Source organism: Pezoporus wallicus, unplaced genomic scaffold (genome assembly GCF_028554395.1).
Source record: "Pezoporus wallicus isolate ANWC-B61680 ecotype Strahan unplaced genomic scaffold, APGP_CSIRO_Pwel_v1 contig_16, whole genome shotgun sequence".
NCBI classification, from domain to species: domain Eukaryota; kingdom Metazoa; phylum Chordata; class Aves; order Psittaciformes; family Psittacidae; genus Pezoporus; species Pezoporus wallicus.
The window spans coordinates 479,593-493,748 of record NW_026641478.1 but is presented as its reverse complement, the minus strand read 5'-3'; the positions used below and the strand labels follow the sequence as shown (position 1 = coordinate 493,748).

General features: G+C 34.4%; 1 protein-coding gene across 1 annotated transcript in view; it reads left to right on the top strand.

Annotated features, from left to right (window-relative positions):
* KLHL1 (kelch like family member 1) overlaps positions 1 to 14,156 on the top strand; it is a 204,914-nt gene that overhangs the window by 82,376 nt on the left and 108,382 nt on the right. The window contains exon 4 of the mRNA XM_057424079.1: positions 12,691 to 12,887. Within this exon, the coding sequence (XP_057280062.1) occupies positions 12,691 to 12,887 (197 nt within the window). The remainder of the gene's footprint in view (positions 1 to 12,690; positions 12,888 to 14,156) is intronic.

Genomic DNA, 14,156 nt, shown 5'->3' with positions numbered 1-14,156 from the left:
ATATACTGAATTATATTTATGTTCTAAATATTTTTTTATTTTTAATCTCGATTAATCAGAACACCATTTCTAGGGTAGAATTTAAATTTTTTATCTTTCACCTGCAAACTGTTAAATATGTCAGGTTTGGTAAGTATAAGAAGACAGTCTAGAGAATGATCTATTTTTCTTTGTTTTCAAATATTTAGAACAGAGTACAGTGGTATTTTTTGAAGAATATCCCTATATTACTATTTCAGTACTTTTTTTCAGTTTAAATAATTACATAAATATTTTAAAATAATGAGACATTTAAAAATGTTTTATTATGAGTTGGATGTTGTCACTTTAATTTCCTGTTGCAGTCTGATACTCTGTTGTGTAATATAAACTTATGAATAACTCATAACTCAGAGTTAATAACTCATAACTTCCTTCTGAACAGTTATTACATTTTAATGAATAATAGATTTTGTTTTTATCCTTCTTAAACAATCTGTTGTATACTATGTGTCTGAAGTGCATTAAAATGAAAGAATATTAAAATTACAACATAAAGTAATTAAAGAAGAGAATACAGCAGCGATAAGATTTTTAGGCTTATAAATCACATAAGTATAAAATATATGCTGTTTCTTATTTTTTCCTAAAATACATCCACAAATTATGTAAATTAACAAAAAATTATACATTTTTTGAATATTTGATTTCAGCTTCAATTTTAAATTGCTTCCCCATATCCTGAAGTTTTAATCCTCTCTAAATACACATAAACTAATTTAATCATAAATTGAGTCTGCTTAGAAATATTTAATTGGGCTATGTGCTGTTTATTTTATGACATTGATAACTTTACCATTTTAAACTGCAAATAAACATAGTTTAAGTTAAAAAAAGCTCATTTTGAGAATCATGTCTGAGAAATTCAGTTTCCAGAAGTGTCAGACCATCTTCATTTATATAGTATCCTACATGTCAAAGGGTAGTGTCTACTCCCTTCAGCTGTGGTTTTGCTATTTGAGAATGTACATCATCCAGAGGGTTTCAGATTAGGTATCCACGATTTGAAGAACATGTTATTTTCTTTTTAATCTAGCATGAGAAAGATACAATATCTTTGCCAGGTGTGAGTATAAAATGAATAGCACAGGAATACTGGGGCAGAAATCACAAATACCTTGGCACAGAATAGCAGAAGACCTTTCTGCTAACGTTAAATCATTCTGTAAGAGGAAGGCAAAAGGTAGAGAAGGCATGAGGAAGATGAGGGACAGTGTTGGGACAGAACTGTGGAAATACATAAGTACTGTCTGGTTCTTTTGCTTCAGTTTTCTCTAAAAGATCACATGCAAACACATAGCACAGTTGATATTGACAACAAAAGCTAGCATGTAAGTGTAGATTAAGAAATGAAGGAGATACAGAAGGAAACAAAAAATACTTAACTATTTTCAAAATGAATGAAGCTGTCTCAGAATTTTACTGGTTATTTGAGAACTTTGGAGACTGGATGAGGTAATGAAAATCTAGAAAAAGCAAACTTCCTCCTTTTCTGCAAAAGATTAAGATTTTCAGGTGCTTTATGCTCCTTAATATTTGACTATATCCTGTAATGTACTCTGTTTATTATATGAGGAGGAATTCTTGGAGGCTCCTTCTTGGTGTTAGCTAAATAAGATCCAGCCTTCATGAGTGGGGTAAAAGAAACCACACAGATCATATAATTCCAGTGTTTCTAATTTACCTTGTGCATTTGCACATGTTCCTTCAATTAATCTGTCACATAAAGTCCAAACCTTAAAAATGGCCACATTTATGTGCTATCATAATGGCATCCTGAAGAATTAGAACCTAAAATGTTAACAAAGGTCTTCTAATTTCTGTCACTTGGAGTGTCAATACACTGTTATCCTTTTATTTCTGACCCATTTTGGAGACCAAATAAGATTCAAAAAGTTTCTTAAATTTGCACTTGAAATTTCACAAATACTTGCTAACAAGAGAAGAGTGATAATTCAGGAAGCATGAGTCCATTTTGCATGCTAAAAGACAATGTGTATTGGGTGCCATGGGTCATACTGGTGTTTATACTCTGTCCTGCAATTCTGCTCCATCTGGTTCTTTGTCCAGACTTATTCCGATTTATCCTGATTTATTCTCAGCTTGTGTCCTTATCTTTGGAAATTAATGTTAGATTATTTCTTTTTCTGTTACTCTGTTTCTTTCTCTATTCCTTTTCTCTGCATCAAATTTTTTTATCAGACTCCTAAATTTCCTAGCTACAGTTATGCTAGTAAATTAAACAGGGCTAGGGAGTATTTGCAGGCATTGGAACACAATTATCTGTATTAATCCTGGGAGTTTTAGCCAAATCTGACTAACAATCTCTCTAACAAACCTTGGGTATAGCCTGGATGCACGGGCTCATCATGAATGTAGCCATCCTTGTACAGAAGGCAAGAGCATTCAGAAGTGCTGCAAACAATTCAGTGATAACTCACAGGTGATAAGGGAATTCCTAGAACATGGTCCCAAACTTCTTCAGTTTATTGAAATTAAAAGTTGTTGCTCATGAGTTAATAATTGTTTTCCCATGTTCTTTGCTGGATCAAAACCTATCCCCTGAAGCATTTTTTTCATTCTCTTTCCACCACCCCTCATGATTTATCTGTCTTCATAATTTCTTATCTCTTTTCTTGCCCTCTGATTCCGTATTTACCACCAGACTAGTTAATGTCCCCTTTTCGTTCGAGTCAGTTCACTTTCTTCTTTGTGATATATTGATGTGGGCAAGGGGAACACTGAAAAGTGAAGGAAATATCCACTGTTCTGATACCCTGCAGTGTAGCAGCTAACAGAAGTTCCCATTCAGCCTTTTAATCTGTAGTCTGGAGCCTACATAGTCTGGACAGAATATCTGGAGAATTCAGCTGCTGCTTTACAATTACTGACTGCACAGTATGTGAAAAGGTTTCAGCAACTCATGTGTGTGACCAGTTTAGCTCTTTGTTCTTTTATCCCAGGAATAGCAAACCATTTTGACAGACAGAAAGTTATTCACTCTTCTTCTATTTAATTTTTTTTTTTTTTTGTCACTACCTTCTTAACTCAAGGAGATAAAAAAAAGTAAGTTAATTTCATGTATAGTTGCTGCTGTTGGGAGTTTTTCCCTGGGGAAAACTTCTTAGGTGTGATAATAAAAAAGGGAACTATTTTCTCATTATAATAACTGTAATTCAGTCAGGTTTATATATATATATATATATTTAATCTAGTGAAATTATTTCATGTGTATGAGCCATAGAAAAAAATGAAATAGCAGTTGAAGTGCAAAATATCTATGAAACGTCTTACTAGAGATGAAAGCATCCTGCACCAATACCAGACCTTTCAGTTCCAGCAATAAAATAAAATATTGCTGCAAAATAATCAGAATGAAAGTTCAGCAAAGGTGATGTTTTGTATATCACATAGACCTGAAGAAAGATAAGTATCTTTTATCTGAAAGGACAGTTGTTAACTTCTGCTATATCCATCAGAACAAAAATAGGGAATAATATAAGTTTTGTAATTAGTTGCACACTGCTTTGTGTATCTTAAATTTTTTTCTTTTAACTCCTGTTAATTAAAATAGTCCTGACTTCTTCTTCTGGAAACATCCATGCACTTCTGAAAGGACATGATTTTTCTGGACAGAATTTCTGAAGGTGCTGTTTAGAGCCATTACCTCTAAATCACTGAAATATATGATAAGTCTGGTTTGTTCAAAACAACAAAATTACATTGCCTACTTTTTAAGATCGTTAGTAAATGTTCTTCCTCTTGCCCTTTTCTAAACACATTCTGGGACTGTGAGTAGGTGAGCCTCTTATATCAGACCAGATCATAAATGCATTCACTCAGAGACTTGCCAGTAATATATGATAGTAAATATTTGATAGAATGATACGAATGGTCATGATTTGTCTGTCAGAATGTCAAGCACTGTGCAGACTTGGTAAGAGCTGCCCCTAAGTGAAGGCAGCTGTCCATTTAAGAGTAGTAACAGGAAGACAGAAAATTTGACTGACAAATCCCACTGATTTAAAGGTAGCAAAAGGTGTTAAAGTTTCTGGGAAGGTTCAATGTGACTAATTGTAAAGTTAATGTGATGGATGTACTTTTAAAACACAATTTGTTTAAAGCTGAAAAAAATGAGATGTGTTAAAATATGCACTATAAACTCTATGTTAGATGGGCCTTGGGATTTTTTTTTTAAATTTAACTATATGTGTAAGGATTATGACTGAAGAACTTAATTTTGTAAATAAAATTGAAAAGGTAGTGGCTGCATCTTGTTTTATCTGAAATAAGCTAAAGTTTTCTAATTAAATAAGCTAAACTGTAAAGTAATTACAAGTTGTATAATTCAAATTATAGCTATATATATATAAGTGTGATGTAAGTTTATTGCTAAAATGCTACATCAAAATTATGTGCTGTTTTATACTTTGCATACATTCACAGGGTAAGCCCAAAGGTTTTTGTGAAGGATATATTTGATAAAAAATGTGCCACTTCAATACAAGGTACAGCTTTAATCTGTTCACACTTTGCTTCATTTGATTGGTTTATTCAAATAAATAATGTATGTTTCATCTTTGGTTGAACTATAACTTAAGAGGAAACAAAGCTTCCTCTTTTGTATTTCTCTTAAATGTTTCATGTGAACCAGCTGAGGAACTCTGAAGCCAAAACTTACATACAAAGGCTATGCACAAAGTATGTTTCATTTTTCAAGCAGCAAGATGAGTGATAGCAGAAAATCTAGGATTGAGATTCCAGTGCCCTGGGATACATGGATATTTATTCTTTGATCTTTGCAGAGTTCAAGATAACCTAATTTTCTTAGGTAATGCTTCTTTCTTGATCCTAAAACTTGGGTTTTCGTCATTTTCAATTATGCTTTAATGTTTTAGATAGAACTGGAACTAGAGATTATGTTTCTGGCCTTTCCTGCCATTGGTGACTCTGGGAGCATTCCTTTGAAGTTACAAAAGAGCTGTGAAGTTACTATAGTTTTTCTCATACTGCATTAGGCTATCTAATTAGTATGCATTCCCAACAGTGATCAGAAGAATAGCCTTGTGCTTTCATGCTGTTAATGAAACTGAAAAAGCAAAAGTCAGTTAGCTAATAGAAAACAGAGTCCTTGATTTCTTTATGCACATCTGGGATAAAAAACAGGAAAAAAAATGTGGATCATACATGGAAGATTTTCAAGCCCTCTGTATAGCTTTTAATTAGATTTTATTTGGGAGATTCTTTAATTACAGTACTGTCAAGTACCTTCTCTGTCAGTGTTATACCTGATACCACACACAGGGCAGACAGCAGGCATGTAGCAAGGAAGGAAATGCCTTTAAGCACAAGGACATTTAGGGTCCTTCAGAACAGAAACTTTATTAATGAACGATCCCAGGGAGGTTTGTTTTTAAGTTTTGGGTTTTTTTTGGTTTGTTTCTTTTTTCATTGTGGAAACTTGGTTGCCTATATGAATAAACAGTGAGAATGATTCTAAGCATAGTTTTAGCCTGTGGAAATCCATAGCGTTCGTACAGTCCAGGGGTTATCGCAGCCACAGGATCATTCTTCAGTGTGCAGTTTGAATGTGACTACTGTGGTTTGGAGGATGATAGAGTTTAGTGTCTGTCAGGAAATTTCAGTGCAGTTAGTCTCCATGTTAGAGGGAAGTCCCAGGCAAGCTTAACTTTATAGATAAAAGTCTTTAGGCACATTATTGAAGGCATCAGCTCAAACAGTCAGTCCCAGGCTCTTAGGTGATTGTAGCCAATTTACAGTGTTTCAGGCTACTCCCTCCCCTCTAGGAGATACTGATCACATTGAGAACTGGAGTGAGCCCTGATACTCTGCATATTGTGAAGGTCTTTACCTCCACCTCGTGATAAATTGAGTAAGTTCAGGAGTTGTTTGTTCTGTGGTATCATGTTAGAAACCCCTATGAACATCTCTGTCTAGCATTTTTTGAAGGAGACTATTGCCTGCTGCTGTCCCATGTACTTGATGGCTGACTTTGCAATTTCACAGAATAAGTGCTTGTGAACTGCCATTCACTTCAAATGGGAGAACAGTTGTTCCAGGAACTTTGAGATGACTGATAAAAGGACAAATTAAGGTAATTTAATTGACCTGGAAGACTTTGTTAACCATTGTGTAACGGAGAATACAGAAAAATGGTCATAAGTCATACCATATCAATGTAGACTTTGAATAACTTAACTTCCAGATATGGAAGATCCTCTGTGAAGTTCTCAACCAGAAGCAGATACTTGTCATAAACTCCCCTTTAGGAGTCAATACAGTTGCAGATATCCAGAGGAGCTTTTATTTTTAATCAGGTTTGCTCCAGTTTAGCAAGTGGGAAGGTGGTAGTGATCTCATGACCTGTCCACAGATGTTCTGCATTGACTACACTTCCAAGGTCATATGTACCTTCGCACAGGTTACATTTGTTACTAGTGCTGGAGCAATTGACAAGATTCATATTGTATTCCTCATCAAGTTTTTATTTATGTACCAGCTAAGCCTTAGTGCAACACCAAGGATTATTCCTGGATTAAATTATCAGATATACTGTCCATGTGTACAATGTAAGAATCTTCCAAATTTCCTCACTTTAACTGTAGGACTAGACTGTCATCCTCCATCTGTGGATATCAGCCTGCTTGGAATCAGATACCTTCCTACACCAAATGTCTTTCTGATCCTACAACAAGCTATGGGATTTTATGTAATTCAGGTCTGTGTGAAACATCTTTATAGGCTCATTTAGCTTAACAAACTGCAAAGACTGTCTGTCTCTCTTTTTTTGAGCAGTCCCTGCTCCAAGGAGCTTGGGTCTAGCTGGAGTAGGTGTTTTCCATTCCTGTTACTGAAATTATGAGTCCTTGTTTGTTTCTGGAGTTATGCAAGAAAACAAACTGTTACTGCTCCTACTTCTACCCAGGATACTCTATTAAGAGACAGAATTTGCAATTATGTATTAGGATCCAGCTGTGTTCTCATTCTTTTGGTGCACTATATGGGAATTGCTTGGAAAAGAGGTCTGAACTGGATATCCATAGATTCTGAGTATTCAGAATGATCTGGACTGTTATTGGAACATAGCTAGCATCTCCCTCTTTAATGTGCTTTTTTTTCTGGAGTTCCTTCAGTGGAGACATGTACCCATATCCACTCTGCTGAGCAGGCAGCTGATTAGCTGTGTATCCACAATACCAAAAGAAAGCAAAAAATTCAGGAGAATCACCATGGCAGTTTGTGAAAGGGGTCCTCACCTTTCACACATTGCTCTGCTCTTGTTCTTGCATTGTAAAATATACCTTCATTCCCTTTCTGTTCTGTGACCATGGCACGGCGACTGAAATGAAATGTACCCACTGAACAGGATGTGACTGTAGTATTCACTTCCAGCAGGAGTGCAATCCAGCCCAAAGGAAAGCAGATTTCATTAGGCTGTAAGGTGGAATCATAAGCAAAAATCTTTCGTGAGCGATCAACATCTCTTTGTAACCTTTTGTTCTTTAAGCGTGAACAAGAACTTCTCAGTGCTACCCTAGTACAAGCTGCCAAATCATTACCTGAGAAACTGAGAAGCTTGTTCTGTCAGAGGTGAGTATTCCTGCTTCTAAGCTAGCTTCAGATGTGGAGAATAAAATACTTCTTCTTCAGACCTGAAAGCTGAGCTCCTTTGTCCTTGAGACGGTTCATTTTAAGTCCCCTGTGTGAAAAGGAGTTAAAATAAGTTGTCCGTTTTTAATTGATTAAAAAAGGGATTAAAAAAAAGATGCTGAATGAACAGAAAATCAGTCTGTTCCAACCAGATGACTTGGTTTAGAGTTGAGGGGGATCGAAGTTGGGGAAAAAACATTCCACTGGGAAAAAAAGCTTTCCTAGTTATGTCATACGGTTTAACTTGTCTTTTATTTCTGGTGGCTGATACCAAAATGGCTGCCAAAAAATCAAGTGATTCATCAACACCCTCAAGTAAACGCGTCTCTCGGTCATACATACTTTTGGGGTTAGTTTGTTTTGGGGTTAGAACCTGGTTTAGGTTTTGGCTGCTAGTATGTAAGATGTAGTATGTAAAATGTAGTATGTAAGAGTAGTCTGGTAATAGGTAATGGGCTGATCTTAAGTTTCTCCCTGAATTTAAGTTGCATTATCTGTTTGTGTAAGAGAATACTCCTTTTTAGGGGTAGTATTTTTTTGTTTATTTGAATATCCTGGCATTATCTGGAGTTGACAGTATCAGAGAGAATTATCATCAGAATTGGACCCAAAGAGTATTTTAAGGATGTGAAGCTTTTCCAGTGATTTCATTACCTGACACCTGGTGATTCCGATAATTCCAGTTCTGTGTGTTTGGGAGCAGATGGACTGAATTCTTATCAAAAATATAAATATTGACAGTGTCTCAGTCGGTCAAATGAAGGTGCTCCGTTTATGGTTAAAAGCAAGAAATAGCTCTTAGGGAGTGAGTGATCTCATTCTAAAATAGATACAAGGCAGATATAAACTGCTCCAACGCCTCATATTGTTCTCCATTAACTGTAAATCAGATCATTAGCTCAGATGGCTACCTGGCAGATACTACCTGACAAGATGCTAATAAGCAATGTGAAAAAGGTCTATTACAGCAATGTGAAGCATAGCACCTTTTTTATAAGCTTTTTCTAGTCTTCACTGGAATTTGTTGCAGTTTATTCTTGTAAACTTAATTGCAAGCAACTAATCCACTGTGCAAAATTTGAATAAATATTATCCTGATACTACTTACTGCTTTTATTAAAAAAAAAAAAAAAAAAAGAAAAAAAAAACTAATTGAGAAGCTGTGTTCTTACAACCAGTTACCCTATGGAAATAACTCCATTCAGAAACTCTTCAGAACTGCAACACAAGATCATGTGTCATGATTGAGACGCATGAAATAGAAAGATTAAAAACATAAATATCTGATCAAAATGAATTCTGACTTTTGATTATAATTCCTTGACAATTCTGAAGATGTCACTGATGCACCCTTACTCACAACTGTCTTAAGAATGTTAAAGAATCTTGCTATAAGTTAGTAAATGTGTATTTACAAGACAGAAAAAAAATACTGTTCACATAAGGTAAAATGATATTACCATATCTTATGGATCTGCGTTAAAAATTGTTGCTTATGCACAGAGCAAGTGAGTGGTCCCACCATATTTGTAATGATACCTATTGATCAATAGCTGCGGAAGGCTGATTGCTGTGATGCACACTGATCTTAATAACGTCATGCAAAGGTGGCCAGAGATGCAGTGACTCCCTGCAGACAAAATTAGTTGTAACAGTGTAGCCTAAGGAGTATAAGAAAGAATAAAATTAAGTTTAAAAATAAATAAATAAAAATAATGCCCAAATTGTCCCTTGACTTGGAAAAATATTTACTAGAAAAGTAAAGATATCAGAGAATTTTTATATAATGTATCTGTTTCAGATTTTGTAATGTGGTAATAAAATTTATTTATTCTTTATAAGGATGTAATCCTAAAGACAGGCATTTTAGTTTCTGCATAAGCAATGCACATAAAATTTGTCACAAATAGAACTATAATTTAGAATAATAATTAGAATCCATTAAAGTTCTTTTCATTGTGGTTGTGGTTTTTTGTTTGTTTTTTTTTCATCTCAATTAATGTAATAAAAAATGAGATTTTAAGCTTTGGTTAATTTGTTTTGCTCAGACTGAAATACTTGTGTAAGTTCCTTATTGCATAAAAATGTGAGGGGGAGATGAATTGAAAAAGCAGTAGTATCAATGTCTCCTTGGATATTCTATTCAACATTTTTAAGTAGATGCTTGGACATTCTAATTGTCAATATGAAACTGTCTGAAGAATTGACACTGTAAATACTGAGCCTCTTAACATATTTATTTATTTATTTTTAACTTTTACCCTGATAAACACTGGGTATCCCAGAGGAATTTACATTAAAATGTCATACCACTCTATTGAAAAAACAAATACAGACCTTGTGAAGAAATTTATTAAGGTGTCTTGTAGTTTAAAAATAAAGATAAGTAAGACCTGCAAACCATTTGGATGGATTAGATACTTACCTATCATTGAAGCTAATGCTTTGCAAAAACAGGATCCTTGAAAGTGATATCTTCTTATGCTTATACAAAAAAAAAAGGGAGAAAAAAAAACAACCCACCAACCAACCAAAGAAACATGAAGCAACACAACAAAAAAAGTAGGATAAGACAGTACCAAAAGAAAGAAGCACAGTACACTTTAACTCAAGCTAAGTGTAGTTTTCTAGTTCTTATATTAGATATAATAAGTAGTAAATTAGTGCTTCTGAATTTAGTTAAAAATGTCAAGTTACAATGTATTTATACCCCAGATATCCCAGAAACCATTGTATGTTTACTCAATTAATATGTAAGATGCAAACTTGTTCACACTCTTCCCTAAAAATGTGAAGGATCTCCTTCAAAATGGTCATGTTGGTTACGTAAAGAAATACATAATTTATAAAACAGGTAATAATTTTTATTGATTTAACGTTATTTTAATCCTCCTAGTTCCCAACTAGTACCCTTCTAGTAGTAGTTTTCCTTAAAGTTAACAGGAAATATCTTCAAATTGAAAATAAATAGATTGATGTGGCTTCAACTGTTTCCTTTGGGTTTTTCCTGAAAGGCTACATTTAGCAATAAAAAGCCAAACTGTGACACTGTTACCTTTCCTCATAAAGGGTGGTGATTCTTTCAGTGTTCATGTCATTATGCAAATGTTATCTGTATCAGGTTGTAGGTCCAGAGGCTTCTTTCAGCTTGTTGAAAAATGAGAATGCAAAGGTAATAAGAATATAAGCATATAAGAAAAGGAGATTTTAAACTTCATCTTTCTAATTTTTTTATCAACACATTTCTCAGTCCATCTACTTTTCATAGCTGTTCTGCACATTTTTCAGTTTTCTTCCTTCTGGTACTGGGATGATCAGTTTTAGCCTGAAAATATCTTTTGGTAGCTTCCACATGATACAGTGGATCTGTATTCTAGATAATGAGAAGTTGTTACCTGCAGGCATGTAGCACATGTGGGAACATCATTAATAAATATATGGGTCTGCCAAGAATCAGCTGCTGAGTGTGCCTTCTGACCATATTACATAAACATGTGATGGATAGAAATTAAGAGAAAAAGTCAGATAATGTGAAAAGAAACACGTGACATTAATAGAAACATAAAAATAAGCAGAGGACAGCCACTGAAATTATGCTGTGTACTTGATCAGATTGATAATCTCACCTTTGCAAACAGATGTTTTATAACTAAATCCAGTAAAGTATAACTTCCGAGTTTCTATGTTATATTAAAAGCCCCAGATACAGTGAAAGAAGGAGAAAAGGTCAGATCTTAAGTGTTATGGTTATTGTATTTTGGGCTGGTATTGCAGTATTCAGCAACTTTTCCTTTCAATGTCATTCTATTGTAATGTTGAGGATTTCAGAACTCCTCAGTGCCATGTAATAGAGCTATTAAGATTTGTAGATTTCTCTTTATGTGACAAGAAATAAAAAAAAACAACGAGTGGGGAAAAGAGTGACTTTATCTAACTGTTGAACTATATTACTTTGAACAGAAAGATCAATATACACCTAATCCTCCTGTAGATGGAAATGATTTTTTTCCAAGTGCAGCAGAATAAAATCATGTTAGTTTCTTACAGTTTATATTACGTTTCCACATTTTAATTTCCTATTTTTTTCCAGTTCTCCAAGATGACTTTGTGATCTCTAATTTAGTTCCTTAAATTATTAACATAAGAAAGTTATAAGAGATACTAATGTAAAACCCCACACTTAAAAATAATCACTGGGGGGGGAGCATGATGGCAAAATGACACTTATTTCTCACTAAAAGAAATATTTTTTAATTTGATCTATTTTATCTTTTATTCATTGAAATGTATATCAGTCTGAAAGATAAAAAGCATGTCTTGTGAAATTGTAAAATTAAGTTAAATATAAGTATTAAAGTAAGATAAATATTATGCATCCATATATATTCTTTTATCTAATATAAAGTCTTTTAGAAGGCCTATATACTGTGAGAAGCCTACCATATGTTGCTCAGATAAAATTAATCCCAAAATCAAGTTACAAATAACAAACACAAAATTTGAAGATTTTTAAGCCCTATTTTGAAGATATTTTTATGGTTTTAGTCATACTAAGATAGGCAGTTATTTAGTTCTTTGCAGAGAGATGGTTGTGGATTTTGCTCTACCGCCGAAGAGAATGCCAGTTTTATCACCAGTTTCAGTGTGTGTGTGGAGGGGAAATCACAGCCTGATTGATACTGAGATACTTACTTAGATGTTAGTCTGAGTTAGAAAATACAGTATTCCTAAGTCTTCTTTTCCTTTCCACACTTTACAGTCTATTTTTGTATCCTTATACAGTTGAATTAATAGTAGTTTAAAAAGAAATGTTTCTAATACTGTAATGTTCAGGTTCCTGAAGTGTCCAGTCAGAGAGACTAATCCTCCTTCTTTTCACTTTTTCTGTAGAGTTTTTTAAATAGAGCTCAGATTATTTATAAAAGATCTTTTCATTTTGTAAATACCAAGTAAATAAGTTTGTATCCTATTTTTTTTCAGGCTGCCTGGAACTGAAAGAAGATACCATTGAAAATCTTCTAGCAGCTGCCTGCCTCCTCCAGCTCCCACAAGTAGTAGAGGTTTGCTGCCATTTTCTAATGAAGCTTTTGCACCCATCCAACTGTTTGGGAATACGAGCATTTGCTGATGCGCAAGGATGTACAGAGCTTATGAAGGTGGCTCACAACTACACCATGGTAAGGCAGTGATCGTGAATCCACTGTGTCTTCTGTAAGTAAAAATACATTGTTAGTTTTTGGCTTGAAATCATTCTGTATTTTATGGAACTTTATTTCAGAAGTGGCACTTTTGAAACCATAGTAGTGAGGATTCCTTTTAATGTCAGTGAAATTATGAAGAGTTGCAATTAATAAGCACTGATGTACCTGTGCAAGCAGGCACAATATTCATGCTTTCTCCTTGCTAGTAATAAAAATAGTCACATATATTCGGTTATGCCATTACAGTATTCTTTTTTGTACATGGTTAAACTTCCAACCCAGTGACAACATAATCCCAAAAATTAAAGCTTTGTAGTGGGTGATATTTAGGCACAGGCATTGCGTTATTGCATTTAGGTGTGAAGCACTTCACATCTATTTGATTTACTGTTTGTGTTAAAGGGTGTGGATGACCAGTTGTGAGTGGGGGAGGGATGCCTCATTGCCCTTCTTGACTGCAACACTCTCAATCAGAAGGAATCTACGTAAGAGAAAAGTGATGATTTCTTCTACATGCATGAATAACCAATAAAAGCTTCTGCAGTGCAAGGAAGATATTCTGAAGTGTCAGAAGACTCACAAGCAGAGACCTTGTAATATGAAGAAAGGGTAGGGAAGTATTGAGCAGAGCAAAGAACAGATGCATAGTCTCTGGGATGAGCAGAAAGCGTTTTTTTCATTCAGGGAAATTGTATGCACTGTGACAACAGCAAATGTAAAGCAAGGCAAGGGGGAATTTGTTAACAAACTCCACCTGTCTTATGCAAAGGATTTGAAGGTAAGTTCTGTTTAAAAAAAGAATGGGGAAATCCTTGCTTTTAAAAGTTCTCGTGCTTTCAAGAGCACTTCAAGGCCCTTGCTTTAAAGCTTTTCAGGGTGCTTTCTTTAAGAGTTGCAAGTGACATATCTCGAATTTTGGCTGTGTGAATCCTCTTCCAAGGTATCACTGCAAAAGGTTGTTTGTTGTGATAAGGTAATTATGTTGCTCCCTTAAGTCTGACATATTATGTGGCATTTACTGGGAGAAAATTTGGGAGTGGACGGAATTTTTGACAGCATTTGAGAAAACTCTAATGGCTTTTGAAGAGTAAAACAGTGTTATGATTTCTTTCTACACTTTTTCAAATCTTGAGAAACACTTCTTTCTGGATATTTAGTACTACATTGGCAGAATATTTCAATATAGTTCAGTGAAGAGGGAATTATGGCTGACTATCTGAATAGTGAGTTCTAGGATGCTAATCA